Consider the following 17,825-nt stretch of genomic DNA (forward strand, 5'->3'; position numbering starts at 1 on the left):
ATATATTCACTCTCATTAATAAGAGACTGTTGCTCCGCCTACCTCAGTGTATATCTTCACAATACCTACATTTAGAGTGTTATTAACAATATATATATTTACTCTAATTAATGAGAGACTGTAGCTCCACCTACCTCAGTGTATATCATCACAATACCTACATTTAGAGTGTTATTAACAGTATATATATTCACTTTAGTTAATGAGAGACTGTAGCTCCGCCTACCTCAGTGTATATCTTCACAATACCTACATTTAGAGTGTCATTAACAGTATATATATATTCACTCTCATTAATAAGAGACTGTTGCTCCGCCTACCTCAGTGTATATCATCACAATACCTACATTTAGAGTGTTATTAACAATATATATATTTACTCTAATTAATGAGAGACTGTAGCTCCACCTACCTCAGTGTATATCATCACAATACCTACATTTAGAGTGTTATTAACAGTATATATATATATATATTCACTCTAATTAATGAGAGACTGTAGCTCCGCCCACCTCAGTGTATATCATCACAATACCAACATTTAAAGTGTTATTAACATGAATAATATTTATAGTTTTAATGACGCACGAAGGAAACCTGCCAAACGACTTAATACACACCCCCGTCTACACACACACAAACAAACGTCAGGTTGTATGCATTTCATCCCATCAAACACTCACACACACTCACACACACACACACACACACTCGACACAAAGCGGCCGTTACTCATACACACTTTGATCTCCCACACACTGAACTGCACAGAGTCAGGAACACTAAAGATCAGCAGCAGCAGAAAACAAAACACCCAATTCTGCAGATTTACACAGCAACTCAAACCAGCTGCTACACACACACACACACTTGGCACGAGAACTGTCTAACACAAACACACACAGACACACACACACATACACACACACTGTTGTGTCGAAAACATCATCATACTGAGAACACTTAAGCACAGTTTTATTCCACATACATATATGTCCGTAAATTTGCCGCAAACGATCAGCGAGCAGGGATGCCCTCAATGCGTCCTTCTCTTAGTGCTAGCACCCCTGGCAGACGGCTGCACTACCCTTAAAACCAAGGACCCTAGCGATGCCACAACACAAGAAGGTGAAGACTAGCACATGCATCCTCCTACACATGTGAAGCAAATCACCGCCTCGGAGGAAAGCGCAGCGACTCGGTTCCGATACAGCAGCTCACAGATGGCAGATGTGCTGCTCAACATCACCCTTTGGAGTGATGAGGGGAAAGAGCGCCATCTACCCACCCAGAAAAAGAGAAAGGCCAAAAGCAGCATGACTGGGATTCGAACCAGTGATCTCCCGATCATAATGGCAGTGCTCAAGTTCGCTTTGGAACAGGAACCACACCCACAGGAAGCAGAGATGGCCGAAATAATTGTGAACCATCAATCGCACCAATCTACTAATTGAACAAAAATAATCGTTAGACTAGCAAAATATATTTTATATTTTATTTGCAGCACTATTTGCAGCAAAATCAACATTATTTTATCGCACATCTTTGCCACATGTCCAGGTGGTCCCCACTCCATCACCATTAGGAACCTCTACATGCCCAACATGGCAACCCGACTCCATACACCTGATACACTACTGCTGTATTTCCTATATGTAGCTTAGTAAATACTGCTCATATCAGTTTAATGTCTTAATGTCTAATCATTTATTTGTTCCTGGTAACTTTTACCTTTTTTTCCAAACAGCAGTTGAGTCCCACACTTCTTTATTTATATAAAGGAAATGGTTGTTGACTTCAGGAGAGCACAACACACCCACTCTCCACTCAACATCGACGGGTCCTCTGTGGAGATTGTTAAGATCACCAAGTTCCTTGGTGTCCACTTAGCAGATAACCTCACCTGGACCCTGAACACCAGCTCTACAGCCAAGAAAGCCCAGCAGCGTCTCTACTTCCTCCGGAAGCTGAGAAAGGCCCGTCTCCCTCCACCCATCCTCACACTCTTCTATAGAGGGACCATTGAGAGCATCCTGAGCAGCTGCATCACTGCCTGGTTTGGGACCGCAAGACCCTCCAGCGTATTGTGAGGACAGCTGAGAGGATCATCGGCGTCTCTCTCCTCTCCATCACGGACATTTACACCACCCGCAGCATCCGCAAAGCAACCAGCATTGTGTATGACCCCACCCATCCCTCACACGAACTGTTCTCCCTCCTGCCTTCGGGAAGAAGGTACCGCAGCATCCGGTCCAGCACGACCAGATTCTGCAACAGCTTCTACCCCCAAGCCATCAGACTCCTTAACTGCAGAGACTGAACTGATGGTTTTTCTGTACATGCACACACACTCTTACCCCACTTACCCCAGAAAATGGAAAGCACTAAAAACCCTACTACCTCACTGGACTCTATTGCACACTGTGTAATAGAGTAATTACTACCTCACCTGGTCTTTTTTGCACACTGCAAAATTTGCACACTGTCTTGTTATTTATTATTCTTTGTCTGTATGGTGTTGTATTGTCTGTCTGCACTTTTGTACTGTTGCACTATTGTTCTGTCTACACTGTGTTTATGTGCACCATGGTCCTTGGAGGAACGTTGTTTCGTTTCACTGTGTACTCTGTATATAGCTGAAATGACAATAAAAACCACTTTGACTTTGACTATAGAGTCCGTATTTGCTGACAGTTTATTTTATTTCCACCTTTAAAACACGAGTCTTTCCTCACTCTGAAAGTCAACATATCACCATCTGCTGCGTTCACTCTGAATGGGTTTAAATTAGACAGGGTGTCTGTATTCATTCAGCCATTTCCATTCCCACCTATTTATAAATAAATCCACTACAATAACACAGAATCCCATTTGCATGCGGCGTTGCATTGAAATAAGGAGCAGATCCAACTCTTTCTATAGTGGAAATGGTCCGTAGAACAGGCATGATACCATAATGTGGGAACAATGCCGTCTCATAGTTCTACAACTACAAAAAGAATCTCTAGAATATAACAATCAGTGGTGTTGGTCAGTGTTACAGCCGTAGTTTTACAGTTGCTGGAGGCTAGCACAACTGGAGCAGCATTAGCATTACATGGGATGAACCGCTAGCTAATATCACCCTGGCTTACCAAAACACTCAGGGTTCCTCAGTGTAGCGCTGTCGGATGGAATTTACTAGCAGCTAGCCGCTAATGCTCTTGCTGCTGCACCAAGCCTTAGTGGAAATCTGGAAATCTAAGCTTACTGTAAATAAACGGAAGCGCTTTACTCACCCAAATAAACAGCATTCAAGACTTCCTGAATTAGAAGAAAAAAACATGGCGACACCTCTGTTCCTTACTAGTGTTGCCTAGTAATGCCTTATGATCCGGTGCTCCTTATGCATGAAAACAGACCAGAAAACAGACGTTCTTTGAGAGTGCACCTTATAATCCTTATGATGTCACTGTATAGTGCGAAAAATACGCTACTATTTCCCACTTAAACTGCACTCTTCACTCTTCGCTCTTACCACCTCTACCACCGCGTCGACAGAATGACCCGGATTGTCCTGGAACCTGAATTGCTGGTCATTAATTATTGATGGTCAGATGCTGAACCCCATTTTTCTATGCTAATTTCTGTGACGGCATTACACCAGGTGCTCAAGGTGCACCAGGTGGTGCTGGAACCCAAACCGTCCACTCATGCATATGGAATCGCAGCGTCCAGCCCAATTAGTCGGGCATAATAAATACTTAATTGCGTAATTTGCACTTAAAAGTGCCGCGCGCCCAAACTTCATTATTTTCAGAAAACTGGGCTGTATGAGTCGCGAGTCAAGTGCGCTCGACCAATCAAGTGCCGGAGAGAACGCGGCCCCGTAATTAAACTCAAAATAAACCAGATTTGCGGTCAGATTTAATTTAATCCAATTCTGTTCGGTTTTGTGTGGAGCTTTTAGAGCAGATAGCATCTCGGAGTGGTTTAGCGGGCTCCGCGGAGCCACGGGCGACAGTGGCGCGGCAGAAACCCCGGCGATAAGATAAGGAGGAAGCTCTGAGACGAAAACGAGACTAGAAGAACAAACAGTTCAGCTGGATATGCTAACATGCTACGGTCCATGTTGGATAGATAACAGTGTACAGAGTCCTACAGGGTCATAGAGTGTAAGAAACCCCATAATCAGGTCTAATAGATATCATTGATCACATGCGTTTTACTGTGTCTACAAATACTTATTTTTTAATACATTTTAAAGGAGCATTAAGGATTAAGGAGAAGCTGAGTTTAAGCACCGACAGCTCTTGACAGCAAAGCTTCAGACAGCTTCAGCCATGCATCTGCTAAACAGGTAATCACTATGCTTCAGTAAGGTTACTTATACCATAGACCAAGGCTAGGTAATTCATCACAACCACAATTCTAGCAGAAACAGGCATTGTTCACTGATCAGCTAAAATAAGTCGAGTCAAACTCGTCTTTGCTTGCAATTGTGTGTCAATCTGGCAACCCATGTGAGCTTCGCCTCTGGGAAAAAGTAACAGGAGGCAGCAGAAAACACTATCCAGTGTTCGGAAATTCAGTGTTTGGACTCCTGTAGCACTTCCTATGACCTGTTTCTGACTATGACAGGTTTCGCTGGTTACCTGAGCGACTCAACTATGGTGCTGCTATTGGTGCCAGTACAGGAGCTACTGCGAACAAGATACCATGAGATGAGCAGCAAACTCAGTCTTTATCTTTTCAGTCACTCATCCATAAAGCAAATAAATGCAGAATTAGTACCGAAAGTACATTTCAGCATGCTCGGGGCAAATACGCATTCTTAGAGGAAACATCTGCGACAAAGGTGGTAGCAAGGGTTTTACTAGGTGGCTGTTATGTGATCCTGGGTGAATGCTTTTATGGTTTTCCAGGTGTTTATAGGTGAATGATATGGTTTCCCAGGTGGTTTTATATATAGGGTGTTGCTTGGTAGCAGAAAGGGAATTTCTAGGTGGCTGCTATGGTGCCCCAGGTGAATGATATGGTTTCCTAGGAGTTTATAGGTGGATGATATGGTTTATCATGTGGTTTAATATATAGGGTGTTGCTAGGCGGCTGCTTTGGTGTCGTAGGTGGTAGCAAGGGTTTTACCGTAACAGGTGGCTATTAAAGTGTCCCAGGTAAATGATATGGTTTTCCAGGTGTTTACAGGGGGTTTATTACAGTAGGTGGAGTGCTATGGTATCCCAGGTGATGTCTTGGATGTTGCTTGGTGGTTCCTATGGCATCCCGGGTGGTTGCCAGGATGTTGTTGCAAAGGGGTTGCAAGGGTTTTCCAGGTGGTGGCCGTCCTGTTGCGGGTTAGCTACTATTGTACACTATTGTTCTGGGTGGTTAAAGGGTGGCACTTGGTAGCTGATATGGTGTCCCAAGTGGTTGCTAGGTTTGTGCTATACTGGCCTATGTACTTGTTAGGGTGTTGACAGATGGCCCTAGAGTTTCCTAGGTGGTTTTAGAGAGTTGCTAGCTGTTTAGTGTGTTACTAGTTGGCTGCTATGGTATTGCTAGGATGTTGCTAGGGTGTTATGATGACCTTTTAAGTTATAGGGTGTTGCTAGGTGCCTTAGGTGTTTGCTAGGTTGGTGCTATGGTGTCACAGTTGCTTACATGGTGTTACTAGATGGCTGCTATGGTATCTTAGGTGGTTATAGGGTGTTGCGAAGTGGCTGCTATGATGTACCCGATGGTTGCTAGGTATTTATTTTGGTTCAGTGTCAGTTTACTGGAGCACCAAGGCCTTCGTTATACATTCCAGAGAAAATTACCCTCAACACACATTTCCCACCATACACACATAGCCTCAGATAATGGAGATGGCACAGATAACACACACTCACACTGGCAGATAATGCCCCGCTAACCTCTTAATGCTGGGTTTTCCCTTCTAATGACAATTACCGCTCATCACAAATCAGCTCTTATAGATTTCACGGAAAAGCAGAACACATCAAATGGACTTCCCCATATCGCACGTTTACCGTAAAATCCTTTAACCGCTGGAGATGATGAAATCTCTTCCTCCGTCTGGGTTTCACTGATTATACACTAACAGCTGGATGCTACGATGCTATCAGTGCACTGATTAACATCAGCAGTCAGAAGGTTTTCGGCGCATAAATTTTATACTGCGTTATATCCAAAATACAGACCTTTTGCTAAATAGGGCACTTAGATTCCGCCTACCAGTAGCACACCTGATTGGCTTAAATGCATTAATGAGCAGATCCAAAATGACTACTGAAATTGTGTTGCGTTATTACACAATTAATGTTCAACCCCTTGACTTGGAGTTCTGAAGCGCTGGGGTAACTAAAGCTATTTAAGGTAATTAAAGTGGTAACTGAAACTATGAGGTGACCGCAGCTCTAAGTAAACTAAATATCTGAGTTTCTGGAGTAACTGAAGCTCTGAAATTTTAAGGTTAAAAAAGCCCTAAAGCTCTGAGGTACGTAAATGAAGCTCTAAAGCTCTAAGGTAACTGAAGCTCTGAGGTAAATAAAGCTCTAAAACTCTGACGTAACTAAAGCTCTAAAGCTCTGAGGTAAATGAAGCTCTGAAGCTCTAAAGCTCTAAGGTAACTGAAGCTCTGAGGTAACTGAAGCTCTGAAGCTCTGAGGTAACTGAAGCTCTGAGGTAACTGAAGCTCTGAGGTAACTGAAGCTCTGAAGCTCTGAGGTAACTGAAGCTCTGAGGTAACTGAAGCTCTGAGGTAACTGAAGCTCTGAGGTAACTGAAGCTCTAAGGTAACTGAAGCTCTGAGGTAACTGAAGCTCTGAAGCTCTGAGGTAACTGAAGCTCTGAGGTAACTGAGGATATGAGGTAATTGATGCTCTGAAGCTCTAAAGTAACTAAAGATCTGAGGTATCTGAAGCTCTGAGGTAACTAAAGCTCTAAAGTAACTGAAGATCTGAGGTAACTGAAGATGTGAAGCTCTAAAGTAACTGAAGATCTAAAGATCTGAGGTAACTGAAGCTCTAAATGACTGAAGATCTGAGGTAACTGATGCTCTGAAGATCTGAGGTAACTAAAGCTTTAAATGACTGAAGCTCTAAATGACTGAAGTTCTGAGGTAACTGAAGCTCTAAATGACTGAAGATCTGAGGTAACTGAAGCTCTGAAGCTCTAAAGTAACAGAAGATCTAAAGATTTGAGGTAACTGAAGCCCTAAAGCTCTAAAGTAACAGAAGATCTAAAGCTCTGAGTAACTGAAGCTCTAAAGTAACTGAAGATCTGAGCTAACTGAAGATGTGAAGCTCTAAAGTAACTGAAGATCTAAAGATCTGAGGTAACTGAAGGTCTGAGGTAACTGAAGATCTAAAGATCTGAGGTAACTGAAGCTCTAAATGACTGAAGATCTGAGGTAACTGATGCTCTGAAGATCTGAGGTAACTAAAGCTCTAAATGACTGAAGCTCTAAATGACTGAAGATCTGAAGTAACTGATGCTCTGAAGATCTAAAGTAACAGAAGATCTAAAGATTTGAGGTAACTGAAGCCCTAAAGCTCTAAAGTAACAGAAGATCTGAGGTAACTGAAGCTCTAAAACTCTGAGGTAACTGAAGCTCTGAGTTATCTGAAGCTCTGAAGCTCTAAAGCTCTGGTGTTGCTGGAGGAGGATTCAGTGATTAACTAGAAACACTCCTCCAGATTTCAGCTCAGAGACACACAGCAACCAAAGGAGCTTTAAATTAATTTAAATTAACCGGTTGATACTGTTTAATCTCTGCGATGAGGCTCTGTGCGTGTGTGTGTGTGTGTGTGCGTGTGTGTGTGTGTGTGTGTGTGTGTGTGCGTGTGTGTGTGTGTGTGCGTGTGTGTGTGTTAGAGGACAGTACACACCTCCTCCAGGGTTTTATTTTAGACCCGTTATTCACTCGTTCTGCTTCTCTTTGCACTTTCTGCCCTTTCCCAAACCTCATCACATCCACACACACACACTCACACACACCACACACACCACACACACACACACACACACACACTGCCTACTAAAACAGCACCTGAGTGTACCTGAGAGTGTGTGTGTGAGAGAGAGTGAGAGATAAGGACGAGAGAGGAAAAGAGATGCATAGAGTGTTAGAGAGAAGGGGATCAAAGGAAAAGGGAGAGAGAGAGAGAGAGAGAGAGAGACACACACAAAAGGAAGAGAGAGTTACATAAGAGAGAAGCAGAAAGAAAGAAGATAAGTAAAAGTGAGTGAGAGAGAGAGGTAGAGAGAGGGGTAGAGAGAGAGAGACAAGGAATAAAGGGAGAGAGAGAGAAAGAAGAGTGAAAGATGAGAGACAAATTAGGGAGAGAGTGACATGAGGAGAATAAGGGAGACAGATGAAAAGAGAAATGAGGCAGACAAAAAGAAGAGAGAGAGGTAGAGAGAGGGGTGGAGAGAGAAATAAGGAACAGAGAAAGAAAGTTAAGGAGTAGAGAGAAAGATAAGGAACAGATAGAGAAAGAGAGAAAGAACAGAGAGATAAGGAAGAATGAGAGATAATGAAGATAGAGAGATATGGAATAGAAAGAGAGAGATGAAGAAGAGAAAGAGGTAGGGAGAGATAAGAAAGAAAGAGGGCAGAGAGAAAGATAATGAACAAAGAGAGAAAGAAAAGAGAGATATAAAGAACAGATAGAGAGATAAGGAAGAACGAGAGATGAAGATAGAGAGATATGGAACAGAAAGAGAGGGATGAAGAAGAGAAAGAGGTATAGAGAGATAAGAAAGAAAGAGGGCAGAGAGAAAGATAATGAACAAAGAGAGAAAGAGAGAAAGAAAAGAGAGATATTAAGAACAGATAGAGAGATAAGGAAGAACGAGAGATGAAGATAGAGAGATATGGAACAGAAAGAGAGGGATGAAGAAGAGAAAGAGGTTGAGAGACATAAGAAAGAAAGAGGGCAGAGAGAAAGATAAGGAACAAAGAGAGAAAGAGATAAAGAAAAGAAAGATATAAAAACCAGAGAGATAAGGAAGAACGAGAGATAATGAAGAGAGAGAGATATGGAACAGAAAGAGAGAGATGAAGAAGAGAAAAAGGTAGAGAGACAGAAGAAAGAAAGAGGGCAGAAAGAAAGATAAGGAACAAAGAGAGAAAGAAAAGAGAGATATAAAGAACAGATAGAGAGATAAGGAAGAACGAGAGATAAAGAACAGATAGAGAGATAAGAAAGAACAACAGATAAAGAAGAGAGAGATATGGAACAGAAAGAGAGAGATGAGGAAGAGAAAGAGGTTGAGAGACATAAGAAAGAAAGAGTTCAGAAAGAAAGATATGGAACAGAGAGAGAAAGCGATAAAGAGAAGAGAGATAAAAAGAACAGAGAGATAAGGAAGAACGAGAGATAAAGAAGAGAGAGAGATATGGAACAGAATGAGCTAAGAAAGAGAGAGATGAGGAAGAGAAAGAGGTAGAGAGAGAGCGATAGAGAGAGAGAGACATGAGGTAGAGTGATAGAGTGCATACGTTTGCTAATCTGTTCCAAAATCTGTTCATATTAAAGTTTTTTTTAAGTGAAAATGTTGCTGATAGCAGACAGATGTCACACACACACTTCACACACTTCACACACTGCACAGATCCTGAGCTCAGCAGCTTCGCCTCTAATAATAAACTCCTTCATATACACCCCTCACACACACACACACACACACCTCACTCTGCTCACACACCTCATCACTAATGCACATATAAATTATTCATTTTCAGTCTCACACTTTACTCACTTCACTGTGTTTTCTTCTTTTTATTGATGGGATGTATCCTCGCATTTGAGAAAAGTGCTATTTAAAGAGTCATTTACTAATGCATCAATAATAGTAGTATCCACTATGAATTATGCAATGTCTATTACAATATATTCAGTAGAAACTACTAATTATTATTATATTGTATGGTTCTAATAGAATTTCTTTTCAGTATACACTACAGATCATTCTGAACCTAATATGAATGGTTTATCATCTACTGTTACTTATTCAGTATCCACTATGAATTATTTAATATCTACTATAATTGTTTAACATTTACTATTCAGTATTCACAATCTACAAGACATCCACAATGAATTATTCTGTTTCTACTATGAATTATTCGGTATTTTTTTAATATATACTATGAATCATTCTATATTAACTATTCATTTTTCAACATCCACTATGAATTGTTCAGTATCCATTATGAATTACTGAGTATCTACTATGAATTATTCAGAATACATTATTATTTATTTATTATGTAATCATACTTACTCCATTCAAACTGTGAATTATTTATTATATACTTATATAAATTATTAAGTGTACACTATGATATATTCAGTATCCACTATGAATTATTTATAAGACACTGTTTTGTTATTATTAGTTTCAATTATTCTGTTATGTATTATTAATATTATACTATTCATTATTCAGTCATTTCTACTAACTATTCAATATTTACTATATATATTATTCCATTTGAACTATAATTTTTTCAACATCCACTATGAATTATTCAGTATCTACTATGAATTATTCTCTATCCACTATGACTTATTCAGCATCCACTATTATTTATTCAGTATCTACTATGAAATATTCAGTATCTACTATGAATTATTCCGTATCCACTTTTATTTATTCAGTATCTACTATGAAATATTCAGTATCTACTATGAATTATTCAGTATCTACTATGAATTATTCAGTATCTACTATGAATTATTCCGTATCCACTTTTATTTATTCAGTATCTACTATGAATTATTCAGTATCTACTATGAATTATTCAGTATCCACTATTATGTATTCAGTATCCCCTATGAATTGTTCAGTATCCACTATTATTTATTCAGTATCTACTATGAATTATTCAGTATCCATTATTATTTATTCAGTATCTACTATGAATTATTCAGTATCTACTATGAATTATTCAGTATCCACTTTTATTTATCCAGTATCTACTATGAATTATTCAGTATCCAATATTATGTATTCAGTATCCCCTATGAATTATTCAGTATCCACTATTATGTATTCAGTATCCCCTATGAATTGTTCAGTATCCACTATTATTTATTCAGTATCTACTATGAATTATTCAGTATCCATTATTATTTATTCAGTATCTACTACGAATTATTCAGTATCTACTATGAATTATTCAGTATCCACTATTATGTATTCAGTATCTACTATGAATTATTCAGTATCCACTACTATTTATTCAGTTTCTACTACGAATTATACCTCATCCACTGTGAGTTATCAATTGTATAATATTTATCAATATATCCAATATCTTCTACAAATTATTCAGCATCCACTATGAATTAGTATCTATTATGAATTATTATTTTTATTTAGTATCTAATAATACTTACTCCATTCCAACTATAAATTATTTATTTTCTACTGTAAATTATTACGCGCTTCTATGATATATTCAGTATCCACTATGAATTATTCTGTACATAATATTCATTATTCGTAATCTACTGCTACTTATTGATTCAATATTATACTATTAATTATTCATTTGAATACAAATGATTTAATACTTACTAAGAATTATTCCATTTAAACTATGAATTATTCAACATCCACTATGAATTATACATGATCTACTATTAATTATTTAGTCTCTACTATGAACACATTTATCCATCATCCACTATTTGAGTTATCAATCGTATACCATTAATCCTTAGATATCTTCTACAAATTATTCGGCATCCACTATGAATTATTTGGTTTAAACAATGAAATATTCAGATTAAACTATAAATAATTCAGAATGCATTATTATTTATTCAGTACATATTAATATTATTAATAATGATGCTGTTTAAACTATTAATTATGCTTTTTTAAATATAATAATATAATAGAAATTAAATTTACTTTAGTATCTGTTAAGAATTATTCATATTATGGTTTATGAATTATTCACTATTCAGTGTGATTTATTCATCATCCACTATGAATTACATAATATCCATAAAGAATTATTCTTCTGTATCTGACATGAATTATTATTATTGTTGGTGCAGTTTAAGTTTAATTAAAGTTTATATCATGGCTTTTAAATCTGATTAAATTAAACCAGTTCTGTTTTATGATGAATCTGAATTACACTACCCATAATCCAGTGCTCAAAGGGGTGGTTTATGAAGGAAGTACAGTGTGAACAGTGACAGTAAACATAGTACAACAATTCATTTGTGCTAAAAAGGATTTGAAAGTGAACTGAATTCTCTTTAAAGTTTAGTTACAGTGTGAACACAAACAGCACTGAATTCAGTTCAGATTCAGTCAACTATAGGTAAGAACACTAAAAACCCCACAGACGGCTGATGCAGCTGCAGCAATGTGACTATATGAGTGTATGTGTGTGTGTGAGTGTGTGTGAGTGTGTGTGTGTGTGTGTGTGTGTGTGTGTGTGTGTGTGTGTGTGTGTGTGTGTGAAATTGCGATGGCAGGAGATGATCTGATTATCTTCTTCGCCTGTCACTCATTTACGGATAATCGTCAATCAAACCTTAGTGCGCACTAATTCAATTGTGCGATTTATCACACTTCTGTCTCTTCCAAACACACACACACACACACACACACTCACACACACACACACACACACCTCTTTTCTTTCTTCTGACATCTCAAAGCAATTTCTACAGTTTTGTTCCCCAGAAATGTAATCTCTCTGAACCCTCACCTCCTACACACACACACACACACACATACACACACACACACACACACACACACACACAAACACACACACACACACACACCGAGACCTGGCTCAGTGTGTTAGTGCTGTATAGACTGAGCGATTGGATGATATTTGGAAACCCAATGTCATCATGCTGAAGAGAAAAAGGTCATAACACACATACACACACACACACACACACACAACACTTACCACACACACACACACACACACAACACACACACACACACAACACTTACACTTACCACACACACACACACAAATGTAATTTAAAGTGAAAATAATGAAAGTTCTCAGAAATGTCAGACCTCCATTTCACTCAGCTCCGCTTTTAAACTTCACTATGACTGAAACCGTTAGAGGTAGAGTGTGCACGAGAGAGAGAGAGAGAGAGAGAGCGAGTTTGAGAGAGAGAAACAGAGAGAGAGAGAGAGAGAGAGCGTGTTTGAGAGAGAGAAACAGAGAGAGAGAGAGAGAGAGAGAGAGCATATGTTTGCATGAGTGAGTTAAAGTGAGTAAACAGTCTATAGAGAGCGAGAAGTCTGTAGAGAGAGTAAACAGTCTGTAAAGAGAGTGCATTCAGTCTATAGAGAGAGAGTGTACAGTCTATAGAGAGAGTGTATTCAGTCTATAGAAAGAGTGCACAGTCTATAGAGAGAGAACAGTCTGTAGAGAGAGTGAACGGTCTGTAGAGAGAGTGAACAGTCCACAGTGACAGACTGTAGAGAGAGTGAACAATCTGTAGAGAGTGAACAGTCTACAGTGACAGACTGTAGAGTGAGAGAACAGTCTGTAGAGAGAGTGAACATTTTACAGTGACAGTCTGTAGAAAGAGTGAACAGTCAGTAGAGAGAGTGACCAGTCTGTAGAGTATAAGAACAGTCTGTAGAGAGAGTGAACAGTCTGTAGAGAGAATAAACTGTCTGTAGAGTATGAGAATAGTCTATAGAGAGAGAGAACAGTCTGTAGAGTATAAAAACAGTCTGTAGAGTATGAGAACAGTCTATAGAGAGAGTGAACAGTCTGTAGAGAGAGTGAAGGGTCTGTAGAGAGAGTGAACAGTCTGTAGAGTATGAGAACAGTCTATAGAGAGAGAAAGAACAGTCTTTAGAGAGAATGAACAGTCTGTAGAGTCAGTGAACAGTCTGTAGAGTATAAGAACAGTCTGTATAGTGAGAGAACAGTCTGTTGAGAGAGAATGAACAGTCTGTAGAGTCAGTGAACAGTCTGTAGAGTATAAGAACAGTCTGTATAGTGAGAGAACAGTCTGTTGAGAGAGGGTGAACAGTCTGTAGAGTCAGTGAACAGTCTGTAGAGTATAAGAACAGTCCGTATAGTGAGAGAACAGTCTGTTGAGAGAGGGTGAACAGTCTGTAAAGTGAGAGAACAGCCTACAGAGTGTACAATCAGCAGAGAGAATGTACAGGCCATTGAGTGAGTAAACAGTCTATAGAGGGAATTTGCAGCCAGTGTGATCTGTGATCTGAATGACAGGTGTGAACAGTGAGTAAACAGTGTGTGAGGGGTGGTGCTGATGGACAGTGACAAATGTGCAAGCTTGTTTACACTACACAAATTCACACCCTTCAGGACGTACACACACACCTAACGCACCATGCCAGTGAGACCAAGCACTTTTTTTTCACTATTGTGCACTAAACACAAGCCTGTATCCTGTGAAACCTGTAGTAATAACATGATCATAAACGTGTTATTAGTGTGTACTGACCGGTGGAGTGCCCTCTGTTGGTGGCGTCGTGGTCACTGTCCCCCTGCTCACTGTCTCCGTGCCCGCTGTCTTTAGAGCTCACTATGTCCGCCTCCTGAAACGCTGAGCTGCAGAGAGAGAAAAAGTGAACGAGTGAGCAGCGTGAACAGCAGAAAGAGTGAGCGAAGAGTGAGCAGAGAGAGCACCATGGACAAAACGAGCAGAGAGAGAGTGAACAGAGTAATAAAAGAGAGAAAGTGTGAAAAGGGTGAAAAGAGAGTGTGAAAAGAGAAAAAGGATTAGCAAAGACAGAGAGTGGACACGGTGACAAAGTGATCAGAGAGAGAGAGTGAGCAGAGTGAAAAGGATGAGCAAATATACAGAAAACAGAGTGAGCAGAGTGAACAAAGTGAGCGTGAGTGGAATGAGAATGAGCCAAGTGTGCAGAGAGTTACCAAGCAGAGTGAACAAAGTGAGAGTGAGCAGAGTGAAGAGTGAGCAGAGAGAGCCAAATGTGCAGAGAGTTGGAAAGCAGAGTGAACAGAGTGAGACTGAAAAGAATGAGAGCAAGCAGAGTGTGCAGAGAGTTTGTAAGCAGAGTGAGCAGAGTAAGAGTGAGCAGAATGATCAGAAAGTGAGCAGAGTAAGTTGAGTGTGCAGATAGTTAGCAGAGTGAGCAGAGTAAGAGTGCGTAGAATGGGAGTGAACAGAGAGAGCTGAGTGTGTAGAGAGTTAGTGAGCAGAATGAGAGTGAGCAGAGAGAGCTGAGTGTGTAGAGAGTTAGTGAGCAGAGTAAGAGTGAGCAGAATGAGAGTGAGCAGAGAGAGCTGAGTGTGTAGAGAGTAAGAGTGAGCAGAATGAGAGTGAGCAGAGAGAGCTGAGTGTGTAGAGAGTAAGAGTGAGCAGAATGAGAGTGAGCAGAGAGAGCTGAGTGTGTAGAGAGTAAGAGTGAGCAGAGAGAGCTGAGTGTGTAGAGAGTTAGTGAGCAGAGTAAGAGTGAGCAGAGAGAGCTGAGTGTGTAGAGAGTTAGTGAGCAGAGTAAGAGTGAGCAGAGAGAGCTGAGTGTGTAGAGAGTTAGTGAGCAGAGTAAGAGTGAGCAGAGAGAGCTGAGTGTGTAGAGAGTTAGTGAGCAGAGTAAGAGTGAGCAGAAGGAGAGTGAGCAGAGAGAGCTGAGTGTGTAGAGAGTTAGTGAGCAGAGTAAGAGTGAGCAGAATGAGAGTGAGCAGAGAGAGCTGAGTGTGTAGAGAGTTAGTGAGCAGAGTAAGAGTGAGCAGAATGAGAGTGAGCAGAGAGAGCTGAGTGTGTAGAGAGTTAGTGAGCAGAGTAAGAGTGAGCAGAGAGAGCTGAGTGTGTAGAGAGTTAGTGAGCAGAGTAAGAGTGAGCAGAATGAGAGTGAGCAGAGAGAGCTAAGTGTATAGAGAGTTAGTGAGCAGAGTAAGAGTGAGCAGAGAGAGCTGAGTGTGTAGAGAGTTAGTGAGCAGAATGAGAGTGAGCAGAGAGAGCTGAGTGTGTAGAGAGTTAGTGAGCAGAGTAAGAGTGAGGAGAATGAGAGTGAGCAGAGAGAGCTGAGTGTGTAGAGAGTTAGTGAGCAGAGTAAGAGTGAGGAGAATGAGAGTGAGCAGAGAGAGCTGAGTGTGTAGAGAGTTAGTGAGCAGAATGAGAGTGAGCAGAGAGAGCTGAGTGTGTAGAGAGTTAGTGAGCAGAATGAGAGTGAGCAGAATGAGAGTGAGCAGAGAGAGCTGAGTGTGTAGAGAGTTAGTGAGCAGAGTAAGAGTGAGCAGAATGAGAGTGAGCAGAATGAGAGTGAGCAGAGAGAGCTGAGTGTGTAGAGAGTTAGTGAGCAGAGTAAGAGTGAGCAGAGAGAGCTGAGTGTGTAGAGAGTTAGTGAGCAGAGTAAGAGTGAGCAGAATGAGAGTGAGCAGAGAGAGCTGAGTGTGTAGAGAGTTAGTGAGCAGAATGAGAGTGAGCAGAGAGAGCTGAGTGTGTAGAGAGTTAGTGAGCAGAATGAGAGTGAGCAGAGAGAGCTGAGTGTGTAGAGAGTTAGTGAGCAGAATGAGAGTGAGCAGAGAGAGCTGAGTGTGTAGAGAGTTAGTGAGCAGAGTAAGAGTGAGCAGAGAGAGCTGAGTGTGTAGAGAGTTAGTGAGCAGAGTAAGAGTGAGCAGAATGAGAGTGAGCAGAGAGAGCTGAGTGTGTAGAGAGTTAGTGAGCAGAGTAAGAGTGAGCAGAAGGAGAGTGAGCAGAGAGAGCTGAGTGTGTAGAGAGTTAGTGAGCAGAGGAAACACAGTGAGGGCGTGAGCATAATGAGAGTGAGCAGAATAAGAGTGAGCAGAATGAAAGAGAGTAGAGAGAGTTAAGTGTGTAAACAGTTAGTAAGCAGAGTGATGGTGCGCACAATGGGAGTGAGCCGAGAGATCAGAATGTGCAGCCCTAGTAAGCAGAGTGAACAGAATGAGAGTGAGCAGAATGATCAGAGAGTGAGCAGAGTGAGCCAAATGTGCAGAGACTTTGTAAGCATAGTGAACGGAATAAGAGAGCAGAATGAGTAAAAGCAAAGATAGCCAAGTGTGCAGAAAGTTAGTAAGCAGAGTGAACAGAGTGAGAGTGAGCAGAATGATCAGAGACTGAGCAGAGTAAGCCGAGTGTGCAGAGACTTCGTAAGAATAGTGAACAAAATGAAAGTGAACAGAGTAAGAGTGAGCAGAGTGAGAAAGAGAGACATCAGATAAAGCGAGAAGAGAGTGCGCAGAGAGATAAAGAAGTAGCAAACACAGAGAGTCAGCCAAGTGAGAGTAAGTGAGTGAACAGAGTGAGAGTGAGCAGAGAGAGCTAAGTGAGAGTGAGTAAAATGAGAATGAGCCAAGTGTGCAGAGAGCTACTAAACAGAGTGAACAGGCTGAGAGTGAGCAGAATGAAGAGAGTGAGCAGACTAAGGCAAGTGTGCAGCAAGTTATTAAGCAGAGTGAACCGAGTGAGAGTGAGTAGAGTGAGAGTGAGCAGAGTGAGAGTGAACAGACTGATCACAGAGTGAGCAGAGTAAGCCGAGTGTACAGAGAGTGAGAAGGGTGAAAGTGAGCAGAGTAAGAGTGAGCAGTGTGTGTTACCTGTTCACACGCCGTGGTCTGTCCAGATAACTGAGTTCTGTTCTCTGGTGTTTTGTCTGAAAAACATGAAAAAGAAAAAAAGAATCCTTTTAGATCATTTCACACTTAAGATTATACAGAAGAGACATTTCAAAACTCAATTTGAGTTAAACTGGAACAATTTATCCAAGATTCAGTTTAAGAATCGGTTTAGATCTTAGTTTGTAGGTTCAGAATAACTTTAAGACTCAATTCAAGTCTCTATTCACTATATTGTTCAAGACTCAATTCA

General features: G+C 40.5%; 1 protein-coding gene across 3 annotated transcripts in view; it reads right to left on the minus strand.

Moving 5' to 3' along the window:
* pcdh10a (protocadherin 10a) overlaps positions 1-17,825 on the minus strand; it is a 45,215-nt gene that overhangs the window by 13,137 nt on the left and 14,253 nt on the right. For all 3 annotated transcript variants that reach the window (XM_022681684.2, XM_022681683.2, XM_022681681.2), the window contains exons 2-3: positions 17,555-17,610; positions 14,475-14,581 (exon numbers count right to left, since the gene is read on the minus strand). In XM_022681684.2, the coding sequence (XP_022537405.2) occupies positions 14,475-14,581; positions 17,555-17,610 (163 nt within the window). The remainder of the gene's footprint in view (positions 1-14,474; positions 14,582-17,554; positions 17,611-17,825) is intronic.

This window comes from Astyanax mexicanus, chromosome 25 (assembly GCF_023375975.1).
Source record: "Astyanax mexicanus isolate ESR-SI-001 chromosome 25, AstMex3_surface, whole genome shotgun sequence".
Taxonomy (NCBI): Eukaryota; Metazoa; Chordata; class Actinopteri; order Characiformes; family Acestrorhamphidae; genus Astyanax; species Astyanax mexicanus.